The sequence below is a fragment of the Gallus gallus genome, chromosome 4, assembly GCF_016699485.2.
Source record: "Gallus gallus isolate bGalGal1 chromosome 4, bGalGal1.mat.broiler.GRCg7b, whole genome shotgun sequence".
Classification (NCBI taxonomy): domain Eukaryota; kingdom Metazoa; phylum Chordata; class Aves; order Galliformes; family Phasianidae; genus Gallus; species Gallus gallus.
The window spans coordinates 48,770,174-48,785,344 of NC_052535.1; the positions used below are offsets into that span (position 1 = coordinate 48,770,174).

The following is a 15,171-nucleotide window of genomic DNA, read 5'->3' on the forward strand; positions in this document are numbered from 1 at the left end:
TCAGGGATTTACCAAGCTGCATTATACTGACCTACAAGAAGGGCACAAAAGAAACCCAGGGAACTACAAACCTATTGGTCTAACCTAAGTACCTGGAAAAGTTATGGAGAGGGTTGTCTTGGGTGCTATTAAGAGGCAGTTAAAGAACAAAGGTATTATCAGGCATAGTCAACATAGGTTCATCAAGGAAAAGTCCTGCCTTAGCAATCTGATCTCATATCATATAGTTTACCACTTGGTGGATAAAAGAAAGGCGGTGCATGTAATCTTTCTGGATTTTTAGTAAGATGTATAATATTGTCACAGCATCCTCCTGAACAAATCCTTCACCTATCAGATACACCACGATATGCCAGGTGATGAGCTGGATAAATAGCAGAGCTCAAAGGGTTGTAGTGGATGGGTCTACAACTGGTTGTGAGCTGAGCAGTATTCCCCCAAGGCTCCGTTCTAGAGCCACTTGTGTTCACCACTTTTATCAGTGATCTGGTTGCAGGAGTGGAATACACCCTCAGCAAGTTTGCTGATGACACTAAACTGGAAAGTGATGTTAAGTTCCTGAAGGAATGAGGGGCCTTCACAGAGGAACCAGATAACACTGAAGCACTAGACAGTTAGCAAGCATGAAGTTCAACAAAGGAAAATATTGAGCATGCTGCACCTGGGCCAGAGCAATACCACACACAGGTACAGACCAGACATGAGCAGCTAGGTAGCAGCTTAGGAGGAAGGTACCTGGGGGATATGTTAACTGCAGGCTCACTGTGAGCTGGTAGTATCTCCTGATAGCCAAGAGGGCAAACTGTATTGTGGGGTGCTGTAAAGCAACAGAAAGTACAGCAACAACAGTAGAATAGCAAAGTCCTAGGCTACAGCAAGTGAAGATTTCTTCAAATGCAACAAGGCTTAGAAACAAAGAAAAGGATCTGCTTACCTTCAGAAGGACTCCAGGAGGGATCTCCAGCAAGAAACCTTTGCCTGCACTGCCAGCCCTTAAGTCTGGAAAGGGGTGGATCTTGGCTCCACCCCTTCCAGTCACTCAAGTGCATTGCATGCACCTGAGTATCCATGGGTTGGTCCTGCTGACTCCACTGGTCTCCACAGCTTTACAAGAGATTGAACTCAAAAGCAGTTTGGACAGCAGAAGGGGGGTATTTCTGTGTCTGCCTGCAGCAAGGCCCCATTTTCCCTCCTGGAAAGCACAAGCAGGGTCAAATGGCAAAGGTTTTCCTGGGGCTCTCCTCTTGTCAGTGGTATTGCTTAATTCCTTCAGGTTGCAGAACTGCTGAAGATACATCATGTGTGGGGATGTTTGCCTGTTCATAGCTCTTGCCACCATAAAAAAAAAAAAAAATAGAAACTCATCTTTCTAGAACTGGAGAGAGCATTATGATCATCACGTGAGTTGAGGGACCTGACTGAGATACGTGTGACTCCTCCCTGAGATGGATTTTGAGGCAGCCTTTGCAAAGCTGTGTCCAAGCAGGGCTGCAGGGTGGCACTTGATGTTAGGTTTGGATGTGGTTGTGCTCACTGTGCATGCAAACTGACGAGCCTGGTGTAGAGCCACTCTGCAGAGAGAATGCCAGCTCTGTAATGCAGCAAGGAGGTGGACTTTGTGCAGTTATCCTTTACCCCCTTGCACCTTTGCAAGGAAAAGCTCTTGGAGAGCCAATTGGCAGCAACTGCTGAAACTGTTGTTTGGCTCCTGAAAAGAGTACTGCTTTCCTAAGCATGTCTTGTCTTGACCTGAAGGCAGGGGGCCAGCGTCCTGCAAGCAGTTCCCACCGAGGTGCCAGGCAGCCGTGCTTGCAGCATTGCCAGCAACAGGGAGGTGTGACAGGGAGATAAGTCAGCAGGCATCTCGCAGGGGGTCTGCAGTGAGATGCCCTAGGAGCATCTTGCCAACACAAAGGTCTCTGTGGTGCTGAGCTGTCATCAAACAAGCATTTGCCAGGGCTGTGTGCTCTGAGAGTTTTCAGCCAGGTGATATTAAAAGCAGTGAAGCAATGCCCCACCTGCTGTGTTTTTTGCATGGTGGGGACTGCCACAGCTGCCCGCATCGTGTGATTGCTCCAGGCCTGGGACACTTACCATCAGGAACAGTTTGTGATAACTGTGCTAGATGAACGGTTTTGTTTTAAAATTGTTTAAAATTGCAGTTTTTAAGCCCTTTAAGGAATATGTCTTCACCTGTGCTCCTAAAGCCCTGTAGGAACAGTTCTGTCCCCGTGGTACCTTTCAGTAAACTATGCAAACGTTGATAACAGGTGTTTCTGTTTGTCTGGGCAGCCTAGGCTGGCTAATCATCCATCTCCTACCTGTTGAGGTTGCCTGGCAAGTTATGAAACAGAAACATGCTTTCCCCCTCTCCCTGTCATGTCCCAGAAGAACCTTGCAGTGAGGGCAGGCTTGCAAATTCACGCCTGTGCAATCAGAGCACAAAAATCTGTGGGCTGTTGAGTTCACTGGATTAAACTGATGAAAAGTTACTTGGAAAGAGAGAGAACCCTTAAACGTACCAGAGCGGATGGGTGTCTCCGTGCTCCAAAAAGTCTCCACAAACCCACCATCCCGCTGTGCTGTTACGACTCCAGTGGTACCCTCTCCCACCAAGGGAGAGTTCACACCATTGCTCTCTCTCCATACGGAATGAGCAACTCCAAGTTTGCCCTGGGCACGTGAGAGTTACCACTAACGTGCTGTAAAACCTCACCCACTTTCCATGGCACACCCTGACCATAACATTATTATTATTTCTACTGTCATACCTGTGGTATAGCTTAGGTGGTAATGGTGTAGCAAGAAAAATGCAATCATGAAACCCCTGCAGGGGTTTCGGAGGTGTAATGAAATGACCTTTTCTGCACATCCCTTGGGAACTGTAAAACCAGACTCATTACTTGAAGGTCCTTTTCAAGTTGACAGCAACCACCAGCACAGCATTAGGAAATTCAGTGCCTAATAAGGTGAGTGCTCAGCATAAAGCCAGCAGCCCTTTACAGCTGTGGGGAGACATGGGCTGAGTGTGTCCCTTCCTAGACAGGGAAGTAATGGGCCCAACAGAGATAATGCATTTGTGTTTTTAAAGGCACATTTCACACCTTTACTGTGTTCTTACCAGGCTTATATGGGGAAACCAAGAGACAATCCAGACCCTCTTATGGGATGCTACAACATCTCTGCCATGCCCAAGAATAGTGGCATTATTGGATATGGGTATCAGTGCCACATTCTACAGGGCAAACCTGGAGCTTCAGTTGGGTCCAAGGGTGAGTCAGTTTGGCTGCTGGATTGTATGGAAGCAGCACAGCCTGAGCAGGACATGGCACAGGAGAAAATGATTTTATCTGTTTCCAGTGAGTTTAGTGTGCTTGGCATTGGCAGTCCAAGCATTGGCAGTAGGCTGGAGATACTGATGTGAAAATGAGGCTCTCCAGCAAGGGGCAAAATGAACATACCCTTGCAGGAGAAGAAAAGAACAAGCAAAAATAAGAATTCTGCTAAGCACATGGCAGCTTAAGTGCCAGTCAGTGTATCTTAATCTTCCCTGCATTAAGCTGATTCCTTCAGGAGTAGTAGAGGCAGGTGACCACAAACTAGAAGAGGATTTATCAGAGGATCCACTAATTGACTCACTGATCTACTAAAGGGAGGATTTTGATCCCTATTGTACAGGGTAAGGTCACTAGGTAATAATGCTTGTTACTTTTCAGTCTGTCCTGTACCAGGATGGACCAGAAACTGGCCTCTGTGGAAAGCCCCAGCACTGTCACTCTGGCTTTTGAATAACCATAAAGGGGCTGGCAGCTGGCCTCTGACCCTGCAGGGAGCCCCCCAACCAGCATCTTGCCACCCCACGCCTGGGGTGTGCACAGGGCTGCGTGGGCTGCTGTGGATGGATGGAGGGCGCCCTAAAACCAGAGGTTGCCCAGCTCTGTGGCAAGAGGGGAGAAGCCCAGAGCCTGCTGACTCTGTCTTGGAGAAGTGTTGTCCACCCAGAGGAGTGTGCCTTCTGTTCCTGGGGCAGGGGGTATGGGCAGGGACACAACACAGCTTCTCTCACCAAAAATCTTTGGTTTTTATTCACACTTTGGACAAAGAAAAGACCAGTTCTCTCCCTTCGGTGATCTTTAACAGAAATGTGAGACATACATTCAAAGGATCTTGGCTCAGTCTGTTAATGATGTAGGCTCTTAGCTTGTCAATATCCAGAGCTGGCTTGGGCACCTTAAACTAACCAAGACATCACAAGATCAAGACATCAAGTTTTCCAATTGCCCTCCTTTCTGGATGCTCTATATACTAAAGCTAGCATGCATGCTTTGCCTCTTGGGATCATAGGGAAAAGAAATCTCTATTCCTCCCTCCTGTGCTTGATCCTTTCTTGGCAGCTTTTCCATGAGCCCAGGACAAGGGCATGAGATTTCCTGGCCTGTGCAGCTGCTATTAATGGGAATTGCTAGACAAGTTATGCAGCCATCAGGAGCTGTATACACATATACATACATATTATATATATATAATCTTCTATAAATAAAAATTATGTTAAATATCAGGGTATTGCTTTGTATCTTGAAACCTTTTGTGACAGGAGAACCCCAAGTAAACCCACTCTGAAGATCTTCACCATCGTTTACAGCATGGATGGGGCCAGGAGCAGCATCCTCTAGTCCCTCACAGACCCACATTCTGAGGGCAGCCCTTCAGACTTCCTCCACTCTGCCAGGCGCTGCTTGAACCATTTCTGGAAGGGAAAAAAAAAACCAACAGACACTGAGTGCAGTGGGCTGAGCAAACCTTCCGAAAGCCTTGCAAAAGGTGCAGATGGGGCCAGCATGTGGAATGAGGCGAAGGAAACTCGGGGTGCTGCTTTTAGCAAGGTGCACATAACCAAAAGGTTTTGTCAAATGTGAGTGCATCTCTTTCAGGTCTTTCCAAACCTCAACAGCCTGGGTGAGTCCAGATTTATTGCTGTGAGTCCAGATTTGTCTTGCAAACAGAGTAAGTAGGCTAAACCTCCTGGACAGCGTCTATATACATGGCTGTAGCAGTGAAACAGTCACTGCAGGTCACCAAAGGACAGAAACCAAAAGTTAACTTGCTTCAGGAAGTCTGAGAGGGAAAACACAGTGGCACTCTGCAGATGTAAGGACAAACAGATTTTTAAGGTGGGTTAAAATTGATCTTAGTCTTCAAGTAATATTAATGGCTACATTATTCTTTATGACTTGGCATCTCTAACCCAGCTCCCAGACCTGCTGGTGCCACTTCAGCTCAGCTGCAATTCGAAATGCTGGACAAAAGCAGTTGGGTAAAGCCACACCACCTCCGTAAGAAGTATAAGTCATGCTGGAAGCACAGCTCAGGCTTGTCTTTAGGCATGTGCCTGAGACATGCTTTGTTGCTGCTCATTCTGTTGCTATATTTGTTCACATCTATTTTTGAAGCCATTCCAGTCACTAATGATACAACCATGGCATTCAGTGCAAGTGACTCTCGCGCTAGCTCTGCCTTACACTGCAGCCAGCTGATTGCCTGCCTGCTGCCTAAAAGATTTCACTTCCTGTCCCTAACCATCACGTCCTGTTGACTCAGTACATTTGCATCTTGATATTACTGGCATTAAAAAGCTTGCTATATCTGGCCAGTAAAGCACTCTGAGTGTCAGGAGTGGCGAGTCTGTGCTATACGCAATGCAGGCACATCGCAGCTCGATCTTGATCCTATTCCTAGCGTGACCTTCATCTTCAGATCTCCAGGAGTGCCCTGGGTGTTACATCCAGCATCCTTCCCTGGAACAGGCTAAGTACTGGCATTGCTTGCTTGCCTCTCCTATTCCTTGGCTTTGCCCAGGGAGAACCAGGCTTGGCAACTCTGCAAAATGCTTCTAACTTTTTCTGTGTGTGTGTTTGATTTCTATACCCAGGAAACCTGCTATGGGTCTAGGAGTTCATAACGCATCTGCAACAAAACAAGAGGTGCTCTGCAGCCTGGCGTTGGGAAGGAGCTGGTTGCCTTTGAGACCCAGCAGGCAGCCAGATGGAGCACAAGGCATTCAGCAAGTCCCAAGCAGAGGTAGCCTCTCCCTGGAGACACTGTTAGAGGCCTCCATATCTTTCAGAGAGGCTGACACATTTTCCTAATGTACGGGTCCAGGGATGCTGGACTATCTAGCTGCAGCGATGGAGAGCTGGCTCAGCTTGGGTATGTCCCACAGCACATCCTGCAGGAACTGTATCTATCCTGCATCTGTTTTAAAATGACTGCAATTTCTTCTCACCACAAAACCAATGGTCATTTGAGTACCTGGGATTGTCAGAAGGAATTATCAGGACTACTAGGTTGGAAGGAATGGACATCATGCATGGCCCTGCTGCCAGCTAGTGACACATAGCAGGTGCTGAAAGTGCTAGCCCCCCAGCCCAGCCTGGGGTTGGGCATTGGGGCCACAAGGAAACCAACAGGGCATCCAGCTGTGATTTGGGAAGCCCAGGTGGCTGTGGTTACAGGGGAAGGGGATGTGGGGATGCAGGGGCAGGAACTGGTGGGGTGCAGGGAGGAGGCAGGGTTCAGCAGGGCTCCATGGGTGCAGTGTGGGGTTGGTAATGCAAAGAAGACCTGTGGGTGCAGTACACAGGATGAAGTAGTATGCAGTATAAGAGTGTAAGAAGGGAGTATATGGGTGACCAAGGGGTGCAGGTGGTGATGGGGTAGCATGAGAGGTACAGCAGGGAGCTTGTGGGGGCAGAAGATCACAGGGTGTGTGATGAAGAACAGAGGACAGGGTAGGCAGGAGGGGTGTAGGGTGCAGAGGCACGTGTGGGGAGAGCAGGGCCAGTGCCAAGGGGAGGCCGAGGGGTGCACACTCACCAGGGTCTGCTCTTCAGAAAGCCCGGTCTCAGCTGCAATGAGGCACAGCGTGGTGGGATCAGGATGCTTGTTCACCTTGCAAAAATTGTACTCCAGGATCTCTAGCTGCTCCTCAGTAGGAGTCACTGACTTCTCCGTGGCCATTTCTCCTGGATGGTGGGGTCAGGCACTACAGAAAGGGGCTGGGGTTATTGCCAAGGCTGAGACTGGAGGGACTCTGCTTGCTGAGCCCCAGCTTAGGCATCCCTGTCACCAGCAGCTCCCTCTTCCCCAGCGGCCTCTGGCCGAGGCAGGGCACAGCTCCTTTCCCAGCCCTGCCCCTCCCGACAGTGCCTGCCTCAGTTTCCCTGTCGCGGTAGCTGCATGCCCAGCAGCACCCAGCAGTGCTTCCTCACCATCCCCAGCCGGCTGGAAGCTGTAGCCTCTCTTCTGCTCAGCAAGCCTCTCTGCTGCTGGATTTATAGCCAGCGTGACTGCCATGGGGACGATTCCTGTTTACAGCCGTATTTAGGCTTGGGCGTCACTTGGGAGTGATGTCACAGCAACGAGTGCAGTGGGGGAGGGCTCATTTAAAGTCATTAATTAAAAAAAAATATACATGTATCCTATGGGACAGGGGACAGCGTCTGGCATCCAGCCACGTGTTTTCACTTTTTTTTTTTTCCCAGCCACCACGCAAGTTTGTGCAGGGGAATCACAAGCCAAAAGACGAAGGAGCTGTTGGGAGCAAAACACTACGGATAAGCCCCACACCTCTCCTCTGCAGGGCTTCACGTGTGCTTCCGCCTGGCACAAAGGCAGGCCAACTGAAACCTGAGGACACACGAGTCTTTTGACAGTGAATTACCTCTGTGTTTCTGAAACTGAGCTGTGGGGCGGTGGCAGGGGAGGAGCTGGGTTCAGAAATGTGGCCTTTCTCGCTCTGCTCTCCTGCTTTCCATTGCCCGGCCCATATCTCCGCTGTGCCACCCACTGCCCACCTTCCCTGCCTCCACAGCTTCTCCTTCCCTTTGGCTCCAGAGATGTAACCTCAATGCCTATGTCACCAATCGCGTAGCTTTAAAGCCAACCGTTTTCCCAGATGAAGGATAACCGTAACCCACACTGTACCCTGGGGCGTATCGGGTGCCTGAGAGCTCTCACCTGAATGGCAGCACTGCTGGGATAGGGCTTAGCTCCAAAATCGCCTTGCAGGTTGCAGGGAGCCAGCTGTCCTGTTCGCACAAGAAGCTGGGGAGATCCTTGTCCCCAAGCCCAGAATGTCTGTCTTTTATCCCAGAATGCAAATGCCCCACTGAGCCTCCTTTGCTGAAGATTGCTTTGACAAATAGAAAGATTCTTTGGCATTTGCATAGGGCCTTATAAATAGAGCTGGTTGTGAGAAAGCCTGCTCTACATTAGTCACTTGGTAAATACCGATTGTGACACAGTGGTTTCTTAAGGCTCGAGCAACGTTTGTAGAGTCATAGAACATCCCGAGCTGGATGACACACGGGGATCATCGAGTCCAGCTCCTGGCTCTACACAGGACCACCCAAAATCCAAACCCTATGTTTGAGAGAGTGGTCTAGGTGTTTTTAGGACTCCAGCAGCTCAGTGCTGTGACCACTACCCTGGGGAGTCTGTTCCTTACCCAAATGGACCCTCCTTGGATGCAGCTCCATGCTGTTCCCTCTGCTCCCAGTGAGGAGCTGTAGCTACCATGAGGTCCCCCCTCAGCCTCCTCTGCTCTGGGCTGAACAAACCCAGGGACCTCAGCCGCTCCTCACACATCTTCCCCTCCAGACCCTTCGCCATCTTTGTAGCCCTAAGCGTGATGGAGTGTGCTGAGGGATGCCATCATTCACTGTCAAGGATGGATGAGGAAGAGGTGGCCCTGAGCCCCAGGCACTGCAAGCTGAGCTGTCCGTGCTTGCAGAGCACTGGCTGCAGGCCTGGTAGCAACAAGCTTGGTTCAGAGGTAGAGGGAGAAAGCAGGTAAAGCTCTGTCCCTGTGAGCTGCTGGGAGCCTGGTGGGTGCTGTCACGTGGCTGGAAGCCCTTTGGAGGCTCTCTGCAAGCAGTGCATGGAATGAAGAAGAAACTCCCTGGGACTTGAGGCTATGGCCAGCAGGTGTAGTGAAGGCCACAAGTCCTCCTGTTCCTCCATGGTCGCATCAGCTCCACGCTACATGCCAAAGGGCTCCTCATGAACCATCACCTCCGGATCATGTCTCTATCCTAGGCCACCAGCAGCAACAGGTCCTAGCAGCTCATAAATCTGCGTTTGCAGCCTGCTATCCTAATGAGCATTAATGTGTATGCACTGCTTTGCATAAGAAACGCGTGCCTCTTAACTTTCCTGTTTCATCTTTATAGTTGTGATAATCCCCACGTTACTGAGGTGTACTCCCATAGGGCACAGTGTCTTCTACCTGCTGGCAGCTCAGGCTTGGAGTCTGGCCTTCAGGCTGCACAGGACCACTCGCCTGTCTAGGAAGGATGGTTTTCATGCTTACCTTTCTTTAAGCCTGGCAGGAAGATGGAGAATCACAACTGTTCTGCTCAACTGCTGAAAGGCACCACCGCTAGCTTATTTTTCTGCATTGGAAAAAATATATTTTCTACTGTAAAGGATGCAAGCGACCTCCGCATCTTTCAGAAATACTGTGGGACCATGGCACTTGTTCAGCTCTGTGACAGAGGGTGGCACACCCCAACGGAAATGGTGTGCCGGATGTCGAAGTGAAACCACAGCGTGAAAAACACGTTGTCTGCTACATGTGCCTGTAGCTGAAGGGAGGAAGTCACATTTTAATCTTGGTTTTAGGTGGAGCAGTGTGAGAATAGCCACCAGCTGCAGCTTGCAGGGGGTCTGTGGGCTGCAGATGCTCCAACCAGCATTGCTGTGCACACAGAGGCTGTGCAGGCAGCAGCTGCTGCTCTTGGCATGGCTGATGGAGCATTTAACTGTACCTCTGGGCCCACCTTGGAGGGAGCAGCCAACAAATAATGGCCAGTGGACACAGGCAGGTTGCAGCAGAAGAAAAGCTTGTTAGATAGTGAGAACAAAATCTTCGGAGTGATGGGGGAATCATAAATGGGACAGGGCCAGAGAGGTGAGGGCACCTCCATCCTTGGGGATGTCTGAGAATCATCCTGTTAAGACCCTGTGTGACCTGACCTAGGTGTGAATTTGGAGCAGGAGGATGGATGTAGACCTTCCTTCCTCAGAGACATTCAGGGCTGGGCTCCCAGCTCCGGCCTAAGCAGGAAGGGGTATCCCCTCAACCTCCAGGGTGCCAGCCAGGCTCTGCTCATTCTGTCAGTATCTACTACCCTGACCAAAAAAAAGCAGTCTCTTTTCTAGAAAAGAGGTGATCTCTATTTGCTCAGCTTTGCTTTTTTGAAAGACAGACACAATAGCTGGCTGGACGTGCAGCTTTCTGACTGTTTACTGCACCAGAAGCCCCTGGAAAACTCTCAGAGCAGTAACTCCTGCCAAACTGGTGGGATCTCATGGCCACTGCTGAGCTTATCAGGCCCCTTCCCCAGTGCTCTCCCCACGTTCAGGCCTGAAATAGGAATGCAGGCACCTGTTTTTGGCTTGCAGCTATTTACTAACACTGCAGGGATCAAAACAGTGAGCTGTTCTCCGTGCGAACAGGACCTCCTGCTCTGCTGCTCAGCTGCAGAGCTGTGTCCCATCCTGAGCTTTGCTCTGCCTCCTGCTGAGCCAGGGCATATGTAGATGCGGACATGTGGATAACATCAGCCAGCACGGTGCACAGGATAAGGTGGGGCTGAGGCTTTAAAAATAAACCGGACCCCACCATAAATAAGGAAAAGCCACCTGTCACGCATCCTGTAAACTGCCCGTTCAGCCTTTCAGAAGATAACATCGGATGGGAACAGCACAAACAGTGCAGCAGCTGCTGCAGCCGACACAAGTCCCCACGGTGCTCCCTGCCTGATGTCTCTGCCTGCCCCTGTTCCAACACAGACCTCTCCCATAACAGCCCTGTGGTGCTGCTCCGGCCCCTCCATGGCCAATGGTCAGCCCCTGGATTGCCCCCCCCCCCATCCCCGGCTGCAGATCTGCCCCAGCATCCCCAGCTCAAAGCTTGCACTTACCTGGGGCTGGTAGGGACCAAAAGCGTGTAAAAGAAACACCCCACAGGTCCTCGGGTGACTGCTTAAGTACTTGCGTGTGTGTGACAGGCGGGGGCCTGAAAAACCTGCCGCAAATCGCAGGAGCTTCTGAGATCCACAGCTCCTCTTGGGGCTGGTAATTCAGGTTTGGCACCGATCTCCTTGGCAGAGCTCAACACACGGTTTGATGTGCGCCGGGGCCCCTGGGAGGGGTGGCATGGGGAGCTGCTTGGGCTAGTCACTGCAGGGCTAGAGGGGACAGCTTCCTGATGTGGCATCACGCCGAGGGGCTGCTTCCTGCGGGTTTAGGGGAATCATAGCATCATGGGATATCCAGAGCTGAAAGGGGCCCATAATGCTCATCAATTCCAGCTCCTGGACAGGACCCATAAGGCTCATCGAGTCCAACTCCTGGAAGGGCTTCCTTCTCATCTTACTTTAATTCGCTGTAAATGGTTTGTCCAGGCTTAAAGGCTCTTGGCTTTGGTCAGCCCTGCGATGCTGGCAGGCTGAAAGGGGATAGGATCAGATCCTGAATCTGTGCTGCTGCTGCAGGCAGGGTATGGGGAGTGGGACAGGACATCTCCTTTGCTATAGACCTGTCCTCTTACAGGTGGCAGTACCTGGAAGCCTGCAACCCTCATTGGGGAGGACGGGGAGCATCTGTCAGCAGCTTCCAAAGAGGCGTCCTAGGGAGTGAGAAGGGGGGGAGACAATTTTCTCTCGGCTTCCAGACAGCTGGAAGGGGATGCTGGAAAATCAGAGGCGATGGAGAAAGGACTGACAATTGCAATGGCTGAGCTGATCTGCCAGAGCAAAGGAAAACTGGCAGTGGATGCAAAATAATGCTGTGAAGTTGGCTGGAGCCTTGCCCCTGGGTAGAAGCAGCTGGACAAACACAAGCACAAAGCCTATCGTGTGTTTAGCAATGAGACAAAACCGTCCTCAACTTCGAGTGGTTTTGTAGTGTGAGGGGAGACGCGGGCTAAGGCATGGGTATTGCAAAAGTGTGGCTATTGCAAAAAGATCTGTGCCCAAGTGTGGACAAACCAGTGCCAATACTCCTAGCAGGATGGCACTTATCAAGAAGTGCTTTTACTATAGTGATATTGCAAGACAAACTAAGCGTTGCTGGGAGAGGAACTTCCTGGGAGAAGAGCTGATCCTGCGTGTCTTGGGCCAGCACCCAGCCAAGACCATACATCCTGTTTGTAGCTGGTGCTGAGCAGCAGGAGCAGAGGTTGCCATGGGTAGGGGCGAGTAGGTCAAGGAGATAGGGCTGGAGGAACAGGGGTGCAGGCCCAGCTGCTCTGCTTGCATTTGTGAGCTGTGATTTACTTTCATGCAAGTGGCCCGAACACTGAAAAATGTGAGTAATAGGAAGGACTTCTCTCTTCCATCATTTATTGCTATCGACAGAGAGAAAGTCTTTAATGTGGAAAAAAAGAACTATTTTCCTTACCTCTGAATCCAGCCCAGACTTGCACAGGGAGCGCTGGCAGTGAAGTATTTCAGGCTGAGACGTGCCACTGAAATGGTATCAGAGCTGCTGGGAGTCCTGCAGCAACAGCACTAAAGTCATGTCGTGAAACTGCCTGTGTCCGGATGGCAAAAGCTAAGGCTTCTCTAATCCTGAAGTCCTTTAAGATTTCTCTTCCTGGGAGAAAGTCAGAGTACTGCTGGAGTTTGTGCCTCACCTGGAAAATATCCTGGCCCCAGATGCAGTCCCTTTGACAGGAGAGTCAGATTAAAGAAACAGCATGCAGACTGCCTCCAGGCCCATCAAGGAGTCTTCCTTCCTTCAGGGGAAAAAGTGCAGCTGGTGTGATGTGCTCTCAACAGTTTTGCATGATGCCGTGGCACTGCAGTGAGCAGCCAGCAGTTGCAGCATACGTTTGGCATCCCACTTGTCGGGACTCATCTCACAGAAGCTTGGGTATCATCCAAATACTTGCACTACGGCAGCGCGTTGGCTGGAGACGCTTTGTTTGGAGAAATGAACGCATAGCTCCTGGCCATCCTGGCTTGAATATCCCCCTACGGAAGAATGGAGACAGGATGGAAAAAGGTTGGAGAGGAAAGCAGAGAAGTGACCTGCGTGCTTTCCCAAAAACTCCCCCCACCCCCTGAAAACCAATAGCAGAAGGAGAGCAAAATCTTCCTTTCTCCCTGCGACACACAAATGCAAAAGGAGACTGCAAAAGCCATCTTCTGCTTTGCTTTCCTGTTTTTCTTTTTAATGATGTGCTGGGGTTTTTGGCGACACAGCTTTACAGAATTCTTTGGCTTCCATTCAGTTAGTTTCCTAACTGGTCAGTACTGACTCAAAGGATATCTCTGGCACCTGATGATGTTCCTACCTGCAAAAACCACTTGCCCCAGAAAAGCACCGAGTTGCTCCACGGAAGTGGAAGCAGCTAACAGATGCCTTTGCTGGAGACTCTGAAACACAACAACTTTACTGAGTCATTGATCTTTTGATCAGAAAGCTGGCAAAACAGCAGCAAAAGATGCACAGAACAACTTCGTACTGAAACAGTCTATTCCCAGAAAAAGGATGCCTGTGGTGCAATGCTGTGTCCCCGTGGCCATGCCTTCAGGCTGTTCCCTTGCTGTAGCTCTGGAGGACACCGGCCAACTCCCCTTGACCAAAGTGGAGCTGCCCTGGAGCTTTTGCTGTCCCCATTCCTGGAGCAGGGCTGCCCACTGCCCCTCCAGGCTGCACTTTCCCTTTGGTGCTTTTCTTTTTTTTCAGTAGGCAGGGGCAGAGGCTGTCTCTCCTCAGCATCAGAACTGATTCAGGCCAAAAAGACACAAATCAGGTGTGACTTCCAATAAGATCCCTGCCATTCCTTTGTCCACTGGATACCGCCACGCAGATGGAAACTGCGGTGCTTTATTGCTTCTCCAGTTGTGCCAGTACTTCTGAGAGAACGGCGTAATCTCTTTGGTATTTCCATGTGCAATCTCTGCCTCGGGTACAGTCTTTCTCCATCCTTTTCTCCCTCTTACTAACCAGTTTGTTTTGAAGTAGCTAAAATGGGCTCTGATGCTTGCAGTTTCTTGCCAGGAGGCTTTTCAACAGTACTGCCATGGCTTGCAGGCAGAGCAGGTCCTAGCATGCAGAGAGCCAGCTGGGCATCACACGTGCGAGCTGCCTGGTGTACCCAGCCCAGGAATACGTTGGATCCAGCACCAGGGACCAGGAAAACAGGGGAAAGGCAGGAGGAGATGAGCTATGCTCCTCCTGGAGCGAGAGGAATGTGAAGAGGAGCAAATGCCCTTGCAGCGAGTCAAAGGGGTGTGCATTTTTCAGCGTGAAAGTCAGGGAGCTGGGAGGTAAGGAGATGCCTATAGGAAGCCATCCCTGTCAGAAGCTTTAGGGCAAAGCAGTCAGGTTTCCAAAGTCCTGACTCAAACACTGATATGCAGGACAGTGAAGGAACTTTACCCCTAAGTAGAGCAGGGACTTGCTCTGCCAGGTGTGTCACTAATGTGGCTTTTGGCTGCAGGCATGCTGACCAGAAAGACCAGGGTAGTTAGTGGATGTAGAGGGGTGAGCACAGGCACCCATGAGCATCAGTCCGCAGCTGTACCACTGTGCTCAGGTACTTCCCTTCAGCACTCACAGCAAGGGACAAGGACCACATTTCCCCTGTGCGATCCCGAGGCCAGGCAGCCCATTAGCACCATGCTCACCAGGCCCAGCCACCATCCTTGGCCTCTTCAGTGGTTTTTTTTGTTTTTTTTTTTGTGGTGGTGTATCAGCGCCCTGAGCCCTGTGGGAAGCATCCATCGGTTAAAAGGTGGCTTTCTGTGCTATCCTCCCATCAGGCTGGTGGCTTGCTGGCTGTGAGGGGCTTGGCGGGTGCCCCTGCCGTTGGGTGTTGGCTGCTAGGCCTTGACGGGACCTGGCCCATGTGATGATGGTGACACGCAGCCAGCAGCGCCTTGGTTTCTGTCAGACCAGTTTGGGCACCTGCAGAGAGGTGACCACCAGCTGCTGAGGTGTCACCACAAGCCTGAAGGCTGTTTCCGGGGGTATCTCCATGCAACACACCCACGGTTGCTGGGGCACCCTTGGGGCCCTTGTGGCACCTGCAGATGACCAGAGACATCCAGGCTGGAAGGGCCTCTGCCACTGCCCTCAGCCAGCCATACCCTACAG

At 50.8% G+C, this 15,171-nt stretch overlaps 1 protein-coding gene and 1 long non-coding RNA gene across 9 annotated transcripts; one reads left to right on the forward strand and one right to left on the reverse strand.

The window, feature by feature from the left end:
• Window positions 1-4,057: 4,057 nt before the first annotated feature.
• HOPX (HOP homeobox) lies at window positions 4,058-12,820 on the reverse strand. 8 transcript variants are annotated; one of them, NM_001397354.1, is made up of 5 exons: window positions 12,701-12,820; window positions 12,466-12,561; window positions 9,371-9,452; window positions 6,874-7,042; window positions 4,058-4,747 (listed from the first exon to the last, which is right to left on the reverse strand). In NM_001397354.1, the coding sequence occupies exons 4-5, from the start codon at window positions 7,015-7,017 to the stop codon at window positions 4,670-4,672; spliced, it is 222 nt and encodes a 73-aa protein (NP_001384283.1). In that variant the 5' UTR covers window positions 7,018-7,042; window positions 9,371-9,452; window positions 12,466-12,561; window positions 12,701-12,820; the 3' UTR covers window positions 4,058-4,669. The 8 variants fall into 8 exon arrangements, with proteins under 8 accessions (NP_001384283.1, XP_046795836.1, NP_001384281.1 ...); XM_046939880.1 differs by adding an exon at window positions 10,986-11,692 and having other exon boundaries at window positions 12,466-12,820; NM_001397352.1 differs by having other exon boundaries at window positions 12,466-12,820.
• On the forward strand, window positions 5,655-9,488 carry LOC121110672. Its single transcript, XR_005859569.2, has 2 exons — window positions 5,655-6,207; window positions 7,542-9,488. It is a non-coding gene; the product is annotated as an uncharacterized LOC121110672 (long non-coding RNA).
• Window positions 12,821-15,171: the final 2,351 nt, after the last annotated feature.

What these genes read in the sequence shown, in the direction of transcription:
- HOPX (NM_001397354.1), bottom strand. Translation starts at nt 7,017, where the DNA reads ATGGCCACGGAGAAGTCAGTGACTCCTACTGAGGAGCAGCTAGAGATC. An exon ending in TTTCTGAAGAGCAGACCCTG is followed by an intron (nt 4,748 to 6,873) that starts GTGAGTGTGCAC and finishes TTTCCCTTCCAG; the next exon opens with AAATGGTTCAAGCAGCGCCT.